Genomic DNA, 16,680 nt, shown 5'->3' on the forward strand with positions numbered 1-16,680 from the left:
AGGGAGGTGGCGCGGCTCAGGTCATCGCCCCCCTAGCCCCTCCCTCATATATATAGGGCGTACTAATGGGCTTCTATCTCATAGGCCCATTAGTAACCCTAATCCCTCTTGGATCAATATCCACTTGGGCCTTTAAACCGTATTGTGATGATGGGCTCTTGGGCATATCACCAACAATCTCCCACTTGCACTAGAGACAATCATACATGCAAGTTTTCCAACATTCCAAACCCCTTAAGTGTGTGACCCGTTAGGTTCATGTGTAGGTGGTCGTGATCGGAAATCATTTCCGAATCACAAGTCAATAGCGGCACCTAGCAGGGCATAGTGACTCACAAATACACATAAAGATCATATCGTCTGAACCATAGATATACTCATACACCGATCCCTTTGCCACACGATAACAGTCAAGCTCAAAGCGAGATGCGTGCCACCTTTGTGATAGCTCGACCATTCTCTTGATCTAATAGTGGATTCTATTCATAACTAACCTTTAGTCATCATGATTAACTCTTTAATCACTTTGGCATGGCCATGCACTTTCAAATCCAACTATCTCGAGGGGCCCAGAGATATCTCTCCCGTTATCTAGGAGGGGCAAATTCCATCTTGATCCGCTCACATCTCATTCCATGTTTCATGACATACCTGTAAGCTGCTTTTGTAACTACCCAGTCACGGAGTAGCGTTTAGCAGCCCCAAGATGCACCACTACACACAGTGAGAAACAATGGCGATCTCAGGTCTAAGGATTCAGTAGGTATAACACTCAAGAACAACTGATGGCACATACAAAATAACAATCCCAACATTGTCTTGGAGTGGGTCAATCCAACACCATGTTCACCAACATGTGTCCACATCATTAATCCGATATCTCCATATCCATGATCCGTGAAACATGATCATCAATTAATGCATGTGCTAGTCTCAACGTCGTTGTTGTCCCACACAACGACATAAACTAGGGATAATTTAGAATCATATCATTTTCAACAAAGAGTTTCACGAACAAGTCACATACTTGATAATCAATGTAAAATAATCATCCATGGAACAAATAACAATTATTTATCATTACATAAACATACTCATGACACAAAATCTCCCACGCACACTAGAATCACTGATGTAAATATCTAATACCCATAGATCTCATGTGCGCCTCATGCTTTGATTGTGGGAGAGGCTTCGTCAACGGATCAGCAACGTTTGAATCCGTGTGCACCTTGCAAACCTTCACATCACCTCTCTCAACAAAGTTACGGATGAGGTGATACTTTCGCAGTATATGTCTGGACTTCTTAGTTGTTCTAGGCTCCTTTGCTAGTGCAACGGCACCACTATTATCACAATAGAGGTCCACTGGACTGGACGCACTAGGAACAACACCCAAGTCAGAAACAAACTTTCTGATCCAAACAGCTTCTTTTGCAGCTTCGGAAGCTGCAATATACTCGGCCTCTGTCGTCGAATCAGCCACCGTATCTTGCTTGGAACTCTTCCAGCTCACTGCCCCACCATTGAGGCAGAAAACAAAACCGGATTGCGATTTGGAGTCATCTTTGTCTGTTTGAAAACTAGCATCGGTGTAACCCTTTACAAGGAGCTCATCTTCGCCTCCAAATATTAGGAACATATCCTTAGTTCTTCTCAAGTACTTAAGGATACTCTTTACAATTGTCCAGTGAGGTTCACCGAAATCTGACTGATACCTGCTCGTAACACTTAGAGCAAAGGAAACATCTGGGCGCGTGCAAAGCATAGCATACATGATCGACCCTATGGCTGAAGCATAAGGAATCGTACTCATCCTCTTTTGCTCATCAGGTGTCGTAGCACACTGACTCTTGTTTAGAGTAATGCCATGTGACATTGGCAAGAAACCTTTCTTGCAATCTTGCATATTGAACCGATTCAGTATCTTGTCAATGTACGTGTCTTGGCTCAATCCAATTAGCCTTTTTGATCTATCTCTATAGATCCTAATACCCAGAATATAAGCCGCCTCTCCTAAATTCTTCATCGAAAAACTCTTTTTCAATGAGGTTTTAACGGCTTCAAGCATTGGAATATCATTTCCGATCAGTAATATGTCATCCACATATAGGACCAGAAACACGAGTGCGCTCCCACTAGCCTTTTTGTAAACACAAGGCTCATCTTCATTCTTGATGAAGCCAAACCCTTTGACTACTTCATCAAAACGAATATTCCAACTCCGGGATGCTTGTTTCAATCCATAGATGGACCTCTGAAGCTTATATATTTTCCCAGCATTTTTAGGATCGACAAAACCTTCAGGCTGTGTCATATACACATCCTCACTTAGATGTCCATTAAGGAAAGCGGTTTTGACATCCATTTGCCATATCTCATAGTCATAATATGCGGCAATTGCTAGGAGAATCCGAACAGACTTTAGCATTGCGACGGGCGAAAAGGTTTCCTCATAGTCAACACCTTGAATTTGTCGGAAACCTTTCGCCACCAATCGTGCCTTATAGATGTGAACATTTCCATCCATGTCTAATTTTTTCTTAAAAATCCACTTACAATCGACAGGTCTTACACTGTCAATCTGATCGACCAAGTTCCAAACTTGATTATCATGCATGGATTTTAACTCGGATTCCATGGCTTCAAGCCATTTGTCGGAGTCGGGTCCCATCATTGCTTCTTTGTAGGTCAAGGGCTCATCATTTTCCATCAATAATACATGGCGCTCCTCCGTAATAAGGAGGTTGAGCTTGTCAGTAGCGCGACGTGCCCTTATAGACCTTCGTGGGGCTGGTGCCTCAACTACGGGTTGTGCAACATCTTGCACATCCCGTGGATCTTCAGTGGGTGCTGAAACAGTTTCGGGTGTTTCCTGAATTTCTTCAAGTTGCACCTTGCTCCCACTAAATCCTTTTGAGAGAAACTCCTTTTCTAAGAAAACACCATTGCGAGCGACAAACACTTTGCCTTCCGCCTTATTGTAAAAATAATATCCTTTGGTTTCCCTAGGATACCCCACAAAGAAACATTTGTCTGACTTTGGAGTGAGCTTATCTGACATCAAACGTTTGACATAAGCCTCACATCCCCAAACTTTGAGAAAAGATAATCCGGGACGCTTCCCAGTCCATATCTCATATGGTGTCTTCTCAACAGACTTACTTGGAACCCTATTCAGTGTGAACACAGCAGTTTCAAGAGCATAACCCCAAAATGACAATGGAAGATCAGCTTGGCTCATCATGGACCTAACCATGTCCAACAAGGTTCGGTTCCTCCGTTCGGATACCCCATTCCATTGAGGCGTTCCGGGTGGAGTTAGCTGCGGAATAATTCCACATTGCTTCAAATGATCACCAAATTCAAGGCTCAAATATTCTCCTCCACGATCAGATCGCAGAAATTTAATTGTCTTGCCTAATTGATTTTGTACTTCATTCTGAAATTCTTTGAACTTTTCAAACGATTCAGACTTGTGCCTCATTAAGTAGATATAGCCATGTCTACTAAAGTCATCAGTGAAAGTAATGAAGTACTGAAAACCACCTCTGGCTATTGAGCTCATTGGTCCACATACATCGGTATGTACAAGTCACTCGCCCTCTGACTCTGACCAGTGAAAGGCGCTTTGGTCATCTTTCCAAGCAAACAAGACTCACATGTGTCAAATGATTCAAAATCAAATGAGATTAACAATCCATCTTTATGGAGTTGTTCAATGCGCTTCTCATTTATATGACCTAAGCGACAATGCCAAATAAAAGTGGGATTCAAATCATTTGGTTTAAGCCTCTTAGTATTAATGTTACAGACAGATTTATCCTCAAGATCAAGAACATATAATCCATTCACCAATGGACAATGAGCATAAAAAATACCATTGCAAAAGATAGAACAACGTTTGTTCTCAATTACAATCTTAAAATCACCAACTTCTTCCAAACATGAAGAAGAAATAATGTTCTTGCTCAAAGCAGGAATGCCATAACAATTATTTAATTCCAAAACTAATCCGGAGGGTAGAGACAAGTGGTAGGTGCCGACCGCCAACACCGCAACCTTTGCGCCATTGCCGACCCGAACGTCCAACTCGCCTCTTGCAAATCTTCTAGTCTCACTTAGACCCTGCAACGATTTGCAAGTGTGAATCATCGATCCAGTATCAAATACCCATGATTCACTAGAAGATAATGCAATATTTATTTCTATAACATTTATACCTGAAGTGGAAGTCTCACTTCCCTTCTTCTTCTTCTTTTCTTCCAAGTACTTCTTGCAGTTCCTAGACCAATGTCCCTTTTCATGACAGTGGAAGCATTCATCTTCAGAAGTAGGGCCAAATTTGGCCTTAGGTGCTGGCTTTAGCTTAGAGCCCGAAGACTCACCACCGGAACTCTTTTCCTTGCCTTTACCTTTGGGATTAGGAGGCGTCCAACGCTTCCTCTTTTTGTTCCCCTTCTGAATCATCATCACATGATTCAGATTCTTCTTAATGCTCTTCTCTGCTGTTTTTAGCATCCCATGCAACTCACTCAATGTTTTATCCAAACCATTCATCTGAAAGTTCATGATAAAATACTCATAGCTCGCCGGGAGCGACTGGAGAATAACATCAGCAGCCAAGTCTTGGTGAAGTTCAGAACCAAGTCTATCCAAAGTCTTAATGTAACCAATCATTTTGATCACATGAGGACTGACTGGGCTACCTTCTGCCAGCTTGCACGCAAACAAGGACTTTGAGATATTGAACCTCTCAGTCCTGGCTTGGTTCTGAAACATCCCACGCAGCCCCTCGATCATGGTATGAGCATCTGCATGCTCATACTGCTTCTGCAGATCAGGGGACATGGTGGCGAGCATCAGACAGCTGACATCAAGTGAGTCATTGCAGTGCTTCTCATAAGCTCTGCGATCAGCAGCAGTTGCATTGTCAGGGAGATCATCAGGATATGGCTGCTCAAGAACATACTCCTTTTTCTCTTGTCTGAGAACAATTCTCAGATTGCGGTACCAATTAATAAAGTTTGTTCCATTCAACTTTTCTTTCTCAAGAACAGAACGCAAATTAAAAGCGGAATTGTTACTGGCAGACATGATCTACAACATTAAAGTAAAGTAAGATTTCAGCACTAAGTTTATGTAAAGACTTTCATTAACTGATTTAACAAAAGACAACCTACTATATTAAAGTCATCTTCCCTCTAATGACATATAGTAGTTCAAGATCCATAATCACTAAAATTCTAGTGAGCTTTAGCATCACGGCTAGAAAAGTAGTGATACAGGTAAGTAACAAATTACTAATCACATCTCTATGCGACTCTTGTTTGTTGGGTGGCATCCAATGCCCCGGCCCCAACCCTATGCCTTAAAGCCCAAAACTGTTTTGATAGCTTTGCTGAGTAAACCAATACTATGCTTGTGAATGTCCGACATCCACCCTATATAAAAGTGATAGCTGAGGGTACTCTACTTTGGTAAACCTACCACACAACGATCAAAATTTATAGGTGCAGCTATTGGTAAAAGGCATCAAAAACTCAAACTTTTCTGAGGGAAGCTATTCTATCATGATTAAAGCATCCACCATATGTAAAAGTATGAAAGAATAGTATGACAGGAAAATAAATATCACAGGCATATAATCATATTATATTGTGAATAGTATGGCCTCTTGCATCACAATGGGCTCCATCGCCATGGCTCCAAGGTGACCTCCATTGCCATCCGTCCTGTCTTGTGGTGATCATCATCGCCATCATGATTGAAACCTCCATGAAAAGATACTAAGCTACTACATCTAATAGCTAGTGAAATAATTACATGAGGATTCAAACATCACAAGTCGACACGCAGGTCGTTATACAATAATGGTGCAACCTCAACCCGGTTGTGTTAACTTGCGACACGCAGGCCGCACAAATCATCACATACATCATCACATGACATTGAGGCCATACCATTCACATCACACCCTGCAAAAACAAGTTAGGCGTACGACGTGTTCTACCAAAGTAGCGCTTGGGAAGCCGCTACAGCGAGAAAGCAACGGCGGTCCCTATGAAAATCTCATCAGAGTGATCGCATCACCTCAAATCCGAGCCATTCATAATGCCTCAATTTTCACTAGGTCAATCACCTTGACCGTGCAAACTTTGCACTTGAGAAGACTGCATCTACACATGACCTTGATCTGTTGGTTCAATCTGCTGACTATGCACACAGTTAGTCCCGATGGTGATTCCAGCCGGTAGGGACATGTCGTATGCATAACAGAGAAAGAACACAAACTAATCTTTTGTCACATGCCGCGCAATCAACTCGCTCCAGTTTTAACCCCTTATGACCAATTGATCTAATCAAACCGTGCAAAAGTAATAGATCCAATCTACTACAACAACATATCACCTATATGCAAAAGATCCAGACCAAAAACTACGCAAGATGGCTCTGGTACCACTGTAGGGAAACGGGTAGGCTACGCTAGCATCACTACCGCATAAACCCAAGATACTTGCAAGTAGAAGATCATAGATCGTTACCACTAGACGCGCAGCGCAGCGGAAGAAGTCGCGCGTCGATGTAGAGGAAGTAGTCGATCACGTCCCACGAACCGAGCTCCTCGTACTTGATCCCAGCAGCCGATCAGCGCAGCAGTCGCAGCAGCGCCTCCACGGAGTCCACACGTACGGGGATGAAACGCCGGGCGTCGGTGTGCTAGCACCGCACGCACGGCAAGGGCGGCGGCCGAGAGAGAGGGAGGGGCGGCGGCTAGGGAGGTGGCGCGGCTCAGGTCATCGCCCCCTAGCCCCTCCCTCATATATATAGGGCGTACTAATGAGTTTATATCTCATAGGCCCATTAGTAACCCTAATTCCTCTTGAATCAATATCCACTTGGGCCTTTAAACCGTATTGTGATGATGGGCTCTTGGGCATATCACCAACATTTTTTGAGTGGAGATCGCTGTTAATTAACGTTGCCTAGCTGTAATGAGCACAAGGCTACCGTAGATAGGCCTAAATTTAAGGTCAGCTAGCCATTTACTAATGCTAGTTAGCATCTTGATGATCTGATGAATACTCCAGTCAGCATAAGTTGTGGATGCAAGAATTTTTCGTTATAATTGTTCTCCGAGAGCTAATCGTTGTCAAATTCATCAGTCTTATAGTATCATCTCGCATCTGCCATGAACCACTGTTCAGGATTAGCACATCGATCGAAGTAACGGATCATATGAAAAGATTGTTCTCAGCTCAAACGGATCCTAGTTCCATGAGAGTTGGCAAATATAGAACAGGAGCAGGATTCACTTGCTTGAGTGAAATTCCAGAAATTTTCATCATCATCATCTACTATATTACAATCAGAAAGGCCAACCGAACCGGCACGCATGGACAGAAAGGCCAAAGCTCGGTTGCAGAAGGCTGAAACAGAGACAGTGGAGACTAGTTAGGTCCCCAGCAGCTGAGGTACATGACGGTCCTCATCCCCTCCTCCTCCGCCTTGTCGGCTTGCCTCCTCGCCGTCGCCACCGCCGGAGCCAGCTTCTTGGCCGGCGCGAAGCTGGGAACGTTGGCCTTGGCGGCCCGGTGGATGGATCGCAGCGCGTAGTTCCAGAGGCAGAGGCCCGCCTGGTCCTTGAGCGCCTCCACGGCGCCCACGCTCATCGCCACCATCCACGACGCCTTCGCTGCGGCCGCCATCTCCTCCTCCTCTCTTCTCGAGGCTTTTGCACGGCTTGATTTGGTTTGCGATTGCTGTGACGCTGTGAGGCTCAGGCTGTGTGCGATGCTCAGATGAAGAGATGTTGTGTTGAGGTGGAAACTGGAGGGGCGAGCGGGTTAATATACTGGAGGGAGGCTGCTGGTTTTCCTGAATACCGGGGGCTCGCTCCCACTGGTTAGCTTTTCAGGTGTTTTGCCCCACCAACCAACCCAAGCTGCTGTTCAAAAAAAAAAAAAAAACAACCCAAGCTGAAACGGCTCACTCGACTCGTCTTGTTTATTCGCGGCAGAAACGGTGTGTCACTGTGTCTCGTCCGTTGTGGCGTTGTGGATGGGCAGAGCCCAGAGATAAGGATGCGTGCGTGGTGCTGCGATTGTGCCAACCACCCGGATCCAAGACCCAGGCAGGAGCGCAGGAGGCAGCAATCACTGTCAGCGCCATGCCACCGCCCAATCTCTGTATCTAGACTCTTTGGTCAGGGATGGGTATCGACTAGTGACTACACTACCTTTTTCTAATCGCGAAGCTTAGCACTGCAGTTAGTCTCAGCAAACGTCATGATAGGCCGTAGTAGGAAAATTCTGAACTAAACTCGAGGCAAAGCCTTGTCCAGAAACAGGAATCATCTTGCCTTCTTGGTGAAAACACGGTCGGTCCATTTCAGAATTTACTGGATCGTATGGTCCAAATGCTCATGTTGTACGAGCAGCGAAGCGAACCAGTGGGGCAAAGTCGAGCAGTACAAAGCTGAAACCACCTGGAGACCTTGCTGTCACTTTGGTTTACCACAACAAGGCCATACCCGTAAACACAAAAAAGCTGTAAACGCAAAAAAATGCAAATGAATCTTACTAATTTGAAGTACTAAATGAAGTCTATTTACAAAAATTTTTGCATGGTTGGGCTGTAAATCACGAGACGAATCTAATGAGCCTACTTAATCCATGATTTGCAACAGTGTTGCTACAGTAATCATCTGCTAATTATTAATTAATCATAGATTGATTAGCATCATTAGATTCGTCTCGCGATTTACAACCCATCTGTGCAAAAAGTTTTGCAAATAAACTTCATTTATTACTTCAAATTACCTAGATTCCTTTGCAAATTTTTTTTGCGTTTACACCCCATCGGACCTAAACAGGGCCCAAATGCACCTATGGCTTTTTCCTTAAAAGTTGGAGACCATGACTGAATTCTCTTTTGCTGGAAGATCACGGTTGATTAATGCGGTGATCTTTTTTTTTTGAAAAATATTAATGCGGTTGATTAATGCAGCGATCTAACCGAGAACTCCAAAGCACATACGGATATGCCTAGAGTATTATATATCTCATACATAAGGATGAATATGGATGGCTAAACATTCAAATTATCCAGATTCATATCCGCTTAAAATGTTAATATGGATATATGTATTCATATCCATATTTTTTTGTTTCATCAGAAAAAAATATGGATGTCATATGCATGCATCCGAATCCGATTTTCAGAATTTTACTCTATACGAGTCCATATCCATATTTGAAATAAATGTGGAATATCCGACCATATAGTATCCGCAAAGAAAAAATAACCAGTGAAATCATCTTAATTTTATCTCTATACCTAATTACTTAATGATGTACATCATTTAAGTTATTTAAAAAGCTAGATAACTAATAATATTAATTCCAATATTAATATAAAAAGTAGATTTAAATATTTTAAAAGTAAATTTAAATATTCATTTAGTGAAAAAATTATTTTACATGAGTCAGATTGCTTATTTATTTAATGGTTAAATATTTTTTATATATCTTAATTATTATGTATTTAAATATTTATTGAATATTTATTTATTTTGCATTTAAATAGTTTTATATATTTGATATAAAAGCTGTATATAGATAGGTATGTGTTTTTATTAGCTATCTTCTAATCTTTTTACTCTCTACTTGTATAATGATTCTGATCTGTTAAAAAATCGTTGATAAGTAAATTGATACTCGTATTAGCGCCATGTCTCAAATCGACAAGGTATTCGGATCCAAATTCGAACTGTTCATTTTGTATTCGTATTCGAAAAGATTCGCATTCGCATTTGTATCCGGATTAAAATGTGGTAAAAGATAATATCCGAATTTGATTTCATCCGTATCTAATTCGAAACCATCCTTGCTCATACGGATCTGTCGTGAGCAATTTGTCAAAGAGATCTTGTTGCGAGCTCAGCTAAGAGAGGTCGTAATCAAGCACAATAGCAGAAGCATGCACATTCATATATTCGATCGAATAAAATGGCAAAAGTTTTCATCATCATCATGGTATGTTACAATCAGGAGGAGCAACCGGCCAGCGAGGTCTCAACTCTCAAGCCAAGCTCGGTTGCTGGAAGTAGAAACAGAGGACCTATCCTATCCATCCATAATTCAATTAGGTCCCCAGCAGCAGCTGAGGTACATGACCGTCCTCATGCCCTCCTCCGTCTTGTCCGGCTGCCTCCTCTCCGCCGCCGGGGCCAGCTTCTTGGCCTGCGCGAAGCTGGGGACGTTGGCCTTGGCGGCCCGATGGACGGATCCCAGCGCGTAGTTCCAGCGGCAGAGGCCCGCCTGGTCCTTGAGCGCCTCCACGGCGCCCACGCTCATCGCCACCATCCACGATGCCTTCGCCGCCGCCGCCGCCGCCATGTCCTCCTTCCTTCCTTGGAGCTTAGCTTAGCACTTGCCTGTCTCGAGAGATCACTCCCTGGTCGCTGGAGTCTGTGATGCTGTGTTGCTGAGATTTGAGAGACGATCGGGTGGGGTAGGTGGGTTATATACTTGGTGGAGCGCCGGCGAAACAGGCGGCGGCGGGCGCTGGTTTCCCAGCATACCGGGGGCTTCCCCTTCTCCTCCGATAGGCTAGCTGCTTGTCCGTTTGCGCGCCCATACCGCTTTCGTCGACGCCGGCCCAGTGGCTCACTCGTCTCTCGCCTTGTTGTTGCGGCGGGCCCACGCCCCATTATAGGGACCCACACCACTCCTCCTCCCGGCTGCCGGCGTCATTTGATGGCGATTTTTTATTTTTATATATTTCAATTTCGTTTTTTATAAAAAATATATTTTTGTTTTCGAAATTTACAGGAATACACCCCGGCTGCCGGGCGGCAGTGGCTTTTCTGCAAAAAGATTTACGGAAAATTTACGGCCGGGCCCTGGAGGACCGGTCGCCCAGCAGCGGGGCGGCCGGCCCCAGGCCGCCCGCCAGCGGGGCGGCTAGATCTGGCTGCCCAGCTGCGGGGCGACCACCTCCCTTCTAAAAGGGCTGCCCCCTCATTTGGGCTGCCCCCTCATTTGGTTCAAAAATTCCAAAAAAAAAACTCGGTTCATCGTAACACTATTTATACACCATATCATGGTCTAACAGTTCATTAGTACTGTAAAAGTGTGCTTGCATTGCAAGGTAGCATATACGAAGTTTGAGTACGGAATATGAAAACCAAGACGACAGGTCCATAATGACAATAAAGAAACAAGTGGCAACAACTAACCACCCCTGCCATGCCGATCTCTCTTATGTTGTACGTGTACGTGATCTGTAGGGTAGCTATGACGGTCCGGTGGCCTCACGTCTCTGGCAGGACGGCGTAACAGAGCCACAGGTGTATGCAAGCTGGGATCATTGTCCTGAGCAGGCATAGTAAACAGCCGTGTAAAATCGTCGAAGTTGGCCCCGTCGTTGTCTTGAGACCACCCTACAGATCACCAAAAAAAATTTTAAGCAACGTTCAATAGGTGAATGTAATTCCGTACAAATTATTGTACGTACCCTGTGTTGGAAGTGGTGGTTGTGGTGGATAGGAAGAAGTTCCTTCATATTCTCCTGGTGGCGGCATAGGGTGATACGAAGAAGACCCCGCTCCGAAGAACTGTTGTGATCCTGAATGTAAATAATAACGTATCAGCCTTCAACCATAAAACATAAGCAAATAAAATTATGCACCACATATTTATCTAAAGTCCCTACAGCTGGTGTCATAGAGGTAAACTGGGTTCCTTGAAATGGAGCCCCTTGCGAGGCACCTAGCCCTCCATAGGGCTGAGAACCGGGGTACCCGTATCCTGTGTGAAGTTGTATTTAAATACTGCCTACAAACATACAAATCGGTAAATATCATACCATACCTTCGTACTGTCGGTGGTATGGGGGAGGCTGCTGCCATGCGGGACCACAAGGAACCGACGTCGATGCTTGCGACGATCCGTAGGAATCCTCGTACTCCGTCCGCGTACCAAAGGCCTGAAGGATGCCTCGGGCTCTATCACATTGAGTGGTCTAGGCCTCGAGTTGCACCGGCATGCTCATCGTAGACCCGCCATGAATCCTCATTATATTTAGTGAGCAATCTAATTCAAGCAACCTACACATTTCGAACTGCAACCAAGAAAACTTAGTACACAAATCTTAAAAGATCGAAAATGCCGTCAACATTTACTCACCGCCCCAGCTAGTGCCTCATCCCTGTGTCGTGCATAGCCATCCTGCGAAATCGCAACATGCGGCTGTGGATGCATGTCAGCATACGTCAAACGACAACAAGTCTTTGGTTAGTACCAGGTCAGGTACGCCCGAAACGAAGTCTCAGTGTGTGGACCGGTATCCTCAGCCAACTGCTCGTCTGCATTATCCCACACAGCCACCCACGGTTGTAATCTAGTGACCCACATTGTCGAGAAAGAATGTCCAGCCCTTAATAAACTGCACGTTAAATAGAAATTAGTTACACGTTATTAGTATATGGGGACTTATACGTTTTTGTTACCTATGATCGTGGCGCTGAACACGATCCAACGCTGAAGACACAGGGAAAGACTGGCGTTGACCAAACTACCTCATGACTCTGTCCGGGCAGTGGGCCTCAACTGCAACGTCGTACATCAAAACTGCAGTAGTCATCCATAGGCCCTGGTCCTGTGCACACACCGAAGATATCCCAAGTGGTGCACGTGTGGCTATAGCCGAAGGACTGTATGGCTCCCACACAATATCTTCTGGGGTCAATCAGTCAAATTCCGCAACAAACTCAGGATAAGACCGCCGGGTCTGTACATGTACCCATATTTTCTGCAAAAATAAAAATTATGTGTCCATAAGGAAGGTATTGAGGGAACAATGTATGACCATAGTATGCATAGAATACAAATTTTTATCGGGTCCATACCTGTCGAGAGTACCAGAGAGTCCCCATGGTGGGCCTGTCGTCCTCCGTGTCACCGTACATATCCGGCTTGTATGGCGACTTGTCAATCATAGGACGACCGATAGCAATCCTATCGTAAGATCAAAGCTGTAGCAGAATTGGGCACCCCATTAGGATAGCATTCATATCATTCTGCCGTGATGCCTTGCAGAGTCCACGATATGTGCATGCAAGAACCGCTGATCCCCAACTATATAAGGGTATGGCATCCTCATCTGCATCGGCGATCTCCTGTGCGTAGGGCACAAGCACCCTATCCACACAGTGGCCGTGTGAGTTGTTGAACATGATATACCCAATCAACCACAACAGGTATGCCTCAAGTGATCTAGTCACGCTGTACTCATCAGCATCGGCTGCCAACAGATCCGGCTACAATGAAGTACGAACATTGAGAATAAGAAACACATGAGGTATTTCAAAGCCATAAAATACATCAACACATCATTTTATATTGTCATTGTACCTGAAACTGTAGGAGCCATGACTTGGAAGAGTCTTTCGACTGTGGGTGCTCATTGAAATCTTCAGGATCAATCGTGGTGGCAACACCTGCAAAACGTTGCTCAAGATCCTCCAGCCACGTAGAAGGTACCACGTGGAGCCCGACAGCGTCTCCGGTGATAGAAAGACTAAGCAGCATCGCAACGCCCTGCAGAGTCGGTGCCATCTCCCCACAAGGGAGGTGGAACGTGTATGTCTCAGGTCTCCATCTGTCAACGAGAGCTGAAAGTAGAGACCTGTCTAGCTTCACCAAGGCACTCTCAGCAAGACGAGCCACAGTGAGAAGACCTGCCTCGCTCAGCCTGCATCATACGGTGCACAAACGTTAGTACATTATATAACGAAATGTATAACGGATAAAAACAGAAAATAGACGACATATCACCTGGGCACCCATTGTGGGTCTGCAGGAACCAACTCTGCAGGTGGACGTGGACGCATTGAGTTTGTTGGTGCTAAACAACAGCAAGGAAGGACCGGTGACCCGAGTCTATTGTTGGGTCCAGCAACGCAGGAGTAACCCCGGCCATACCTACCACATAAGATCAAAACAATGCAATACAATCACACACATCTAAATTAAATAGTACCATCATACAACACTATAAGTCAATACATAATAAAATTATATTGTTACATGCTACCATCTAGTTCAACTACACATACATACATAATAAAATTATATTGTTACATGCTACCATCTGGTTCAAATACATATCCATACATAACCGTACCTAAATCCTTAATCTAATACTAATCAATACTAACATTAATTAATCAGATTGTTAATACTAACATTAATTAATCAGATTGCTAATGTACTGTATCAACGCTAATCACTACAAGTAACTACACCTAAACTTGAAAACTATATTTTTACCTTAACCACTATAGTACCACTAAATCCTTAATTAAAATCTTTAATGTACCACTAATTACTCCTGACAATAATTAAAATAATTGCTAATCTACTGTGTCAACAAAAATAATTACAACATAATCTATTTGTAAATTGTAGAAAATTTCGGTTATCTACATTCGCCGGCTTGAAAATCCGGCAGGGCTTTGCCGCTTCTCCTCTCTTCCGCACCCCTCCTCTCTTTTCTTTTTTTCTGGATTTTTAGTGATGCAAATGAGGGGTGGGGTGGCAGCCAAACTCTTATATAGTGGAGGGGGAGGTGGTCGCCCCGCAGCCGGGCGGCCGGGGGCCGGCCGCCCCGCTAACGGGCGAACGGTCCTCCAGGGGCCCGGGCGCAAATTTTCCGCGAATCTTTTTGCAGAAAAGCTCCTGCCACCCGGCAGCGGGGCGGCCGGGGTATATTCCTGTAAATTTCGAAAACAAAAATATTTTTTTTGCAAAAAACAAAATTGAAAATAAAAAAATAAAAAAATCGCTCATTTGATGGGCTGCTTGTCAAGGCCCACGGTGCTACCGTATGCACATACTGGGCCTCAGGCATGACAGCCCTTTTAAGGCCCGTCGTCTACCTCGTGTGTAGTGTAGTACGTGGCAGAGGCCACGAACGTTATCCGCATCACCACCCTTTCTTCTCCCTCCGCAAGCGCGCAAGCATCTGCCGTCCCGTCGCCCGCTCCATCCAGGGCGAGGAAACAGCAGCGACTCACCGCCGCAGCACAAGGGAGGTGCTCGCTCAAACACCGATCGGCTTGCAGCTCCCAGGCGATATGCAGAACATGATCAGCGCCTGCAAGCCGCATCAGTCGCACCCGGCGGCCGCGCTGCTCCCGCCGCCGAGGCCGGTGCTGCCCGGACGAGCAGCGTTCCCCCGCCTGCTACCAGGTCGAGATTCGAGACTGGGTGACGAATTCTTTTCATCTTGTAACCAACCGCTTACCTGACTGACTGAATGTGCGGTTGCAGCGAGGGATGCAACGTCCTCGCGGCTGGTGGTCAGGAGGAGGTGCCAGGAGGAGGACAAGCAGCAGCAGCAGCAGGAGGAGCAAGAAGCGGTGGAGGGAAGAAGCGGCACCGACGAGCAGGAGAGGAGGACCTTCCTGAGCCTGGAGGAGGCCGGGCTGGTGGAGATGTCCGGCCTCAGCACGCACGAGCGTTTCCTCTGCCGCCTCACTGTAAGTCCTCCAGTGATCATTGTATGGTCGCGATGCCACACGACTAGACGAGGCACTGACTGCCACTACTTGTTTTGTGCGTTCCGCAGATATCGTCTCTGAATCTGCTGAGAGTGATCTCGGAGCAGGAGGGCGTCCCGATAGAGGACCTCAACGCCGGCCGCGTCTGCGACTGGTTCATCAAGGACAAGCTCAAGAGGGAGCAGAACCTCGGCACCGCCGTCCTGCAGTGGGACGACCCTGGCTTCTAGCTTCATCCTAGGATTATCTTGCTGCTAGGGCTATGGTGGAATAGAGAGTTTTTTTTGTTAGTGCCCTTTATTTGCTGGATGCTCATGATTGACCAAGAAGATGAGCCTGATAACATGTTCACTTATTCAGTCGTCATCATACCTTTCTTCTGTAGTTGCATCGCCATACCTCAAGGGTTCCTTCAGTTTCAACTTCCGTGATATACTGATATGTACAAGGTTCAGGCCCTTGAGCATGCAACCAAATCTAGCTAGTGGCTACGGAAAATCGTCCCTCCCAATTGGATCAAATCTGGCTACGGAAAAAATAAATTTCATGTGATCTGGTCAGAAATCTCGATTTGGTTTCATGTTTGCAAAGTTTCTGTTGCGTTGGACAAAATTTTCCGGGGAGCAAATACAGGCAAAGCGGCAAGCTGACACTGACCACTACCGGAAACCGTGCGTTTGCCGTGTGCCCAGAGATTTGTCGTGGGCTAAACCTCGGGCACCCGGCAAATGTAGTGTTTGCCGTGTGCAGGCCAAAACAGCACACGGCAAAGGAAAGGCACACGGCAAATGAAGTTTTTGCCGTGTGCCACTCTCCAAAACGCACAGCAAACTCCAGGCACACGGCATCCTTGCTTCTTTGACGTGAACCAGCAGAGGAAACACACAGTGAAAGTTTGGCACACGAAAAACACGTGCATTTGACGTGTGCCAAAAATCAAACACTCGGCAAACACACGTTTTGCGTGTGCCTTAGTGGAGCACACGGCAAACATGTGGGAAAAAAAATTTGAATTTGCCCTCCAAAATTTTTCTGCTAGACACATATAATGTATGTTACTTCGTTTTAAATTTTGCTATATTTCACATGAAGTTTGCCATATTTAGTACTTT

General features: G+C 45.2%; 3 protein-coding genes across 4 annotated transcripts; 1 reads left to right on the forward strand and 2 right to left on the reverse strand.

Annotated features, from left to right (window-relative positions):
• Positions 1-7,238: 7,238 nt before the first annotated feature.
• LOC120683460 lies at positions 7,239-7,836 on the reverse strand. Its single transcript, XM_039965536.1, has one exon. The coding sequence runs from the start codon at positions 7,707-7,709 to the stop codon at positions 7,452-7,454; it is 258 nt and encodes an 85-aa protein (XP_039821470.1). The 5' UTR covers positions 7,710-7,836; the 3' UTR covers positions 7,239-7,451.
• A 2,127-nt stretch (positions 7,837-9,963) lies between these two features.
• LOC120683973 lies at positions 9,964-10,612 on the reverse strand. The gene has a single exon (XM_039966056.1). The coding sequence runs from the start codon at positions 10,398-10,400 to the stop codon at positions 10,143-10,145; it is 258 nt and encodes an 85-aa protein (XP_039821990.1). The 5' UTR covers positions 10,401-10,612; the 3' UTR covers positions 9,964-10,142.
• Positions 10,613-14,957: 4,345 nt separating this feature from the next.
• LOC120683536 lies at positions 14,958-16,079 on the forward strand. 2 transcript variants are annotated; one of them, XM_039965618.1, is made up of 3 exons: positions 14,958-15,257; positions 15,339-15,547; positions 15,637-16,079. In XM_039965618.1, the coding sequence occupies exons 1-3, from the start codon at positions 15,143-15,145 to the stop codon at positions 15,796-15,798; spliced, it is 486 nt and encodes a 161-aa protein (XP_039821552.1). In that variant the 5' UTR covers positions 14,958-15,142; the 3' UTR covers positions 15,799-16,079. The 2 variants fall into 2 exon arrangements, with proteins under 2 accessions (XP_039821552.1, XP_039821551.1); XM_039965617.1 differs by having other exon boundaries at positions 14,960-15,257; positions 15,333-15,547.
• The last annotated feature ends 601 nt before the right edge of the window (positions 16,080-16,680 follow it).

This window comes from Panicum virgatum, chromosome 7N (assembly GCF_016808335.1).
Source record: "Panicum virgatum strain AP13 chromosome 7N, P.virgatum_v5, whole genome shotgun sequence".
NCBI lineage: Eukaryota > Viridiplantae > Streptophyta > Magnoliopsida > Poales > Poaceae > Panicum > Panicum virgatum.

Excerpts from the sequence above, each read along its gene's own strand:
- LOC120683973 (XM_039966056.1), bottom strand. The coding sequence starts at position 10,400 with ATGGCGGCGGCGGCGGCGGCGAAGGCATCGTGGATGGTGGCGATGAGC.
- LOC120683536 (XM_039965617.1), top strand. The coding sequence starts at position 15,143 with ATGCAGAACATGATCAGCGCCTGCAAGCCGCATCAGTCGCACCCGGCG. Across the intron at positions 15,258-15,332 it reads GTTCCCCCGCCTGCTACCAG|TTGCAGCGAGGGATGCAACG; the intron begins GTCGAGATTCGA and ends CTGAATGTGCGG. Across the intron at positions 15,548-15,636 it reads GTTTCCTCTGCCGCCTCACT|ATATCGTCTCTGAATCTGCT; the intron begins GTAAGTCCTCCA and ends TGCGTTCCGCAG.
- LOC120683460 (XM_039965536.1), bottom strand. The coding sequence starts at position 7,709 with ATGGCGGCCGCAGCGAAGGCGTCGTGGATGGTGGCGATGAGCGTGGGC.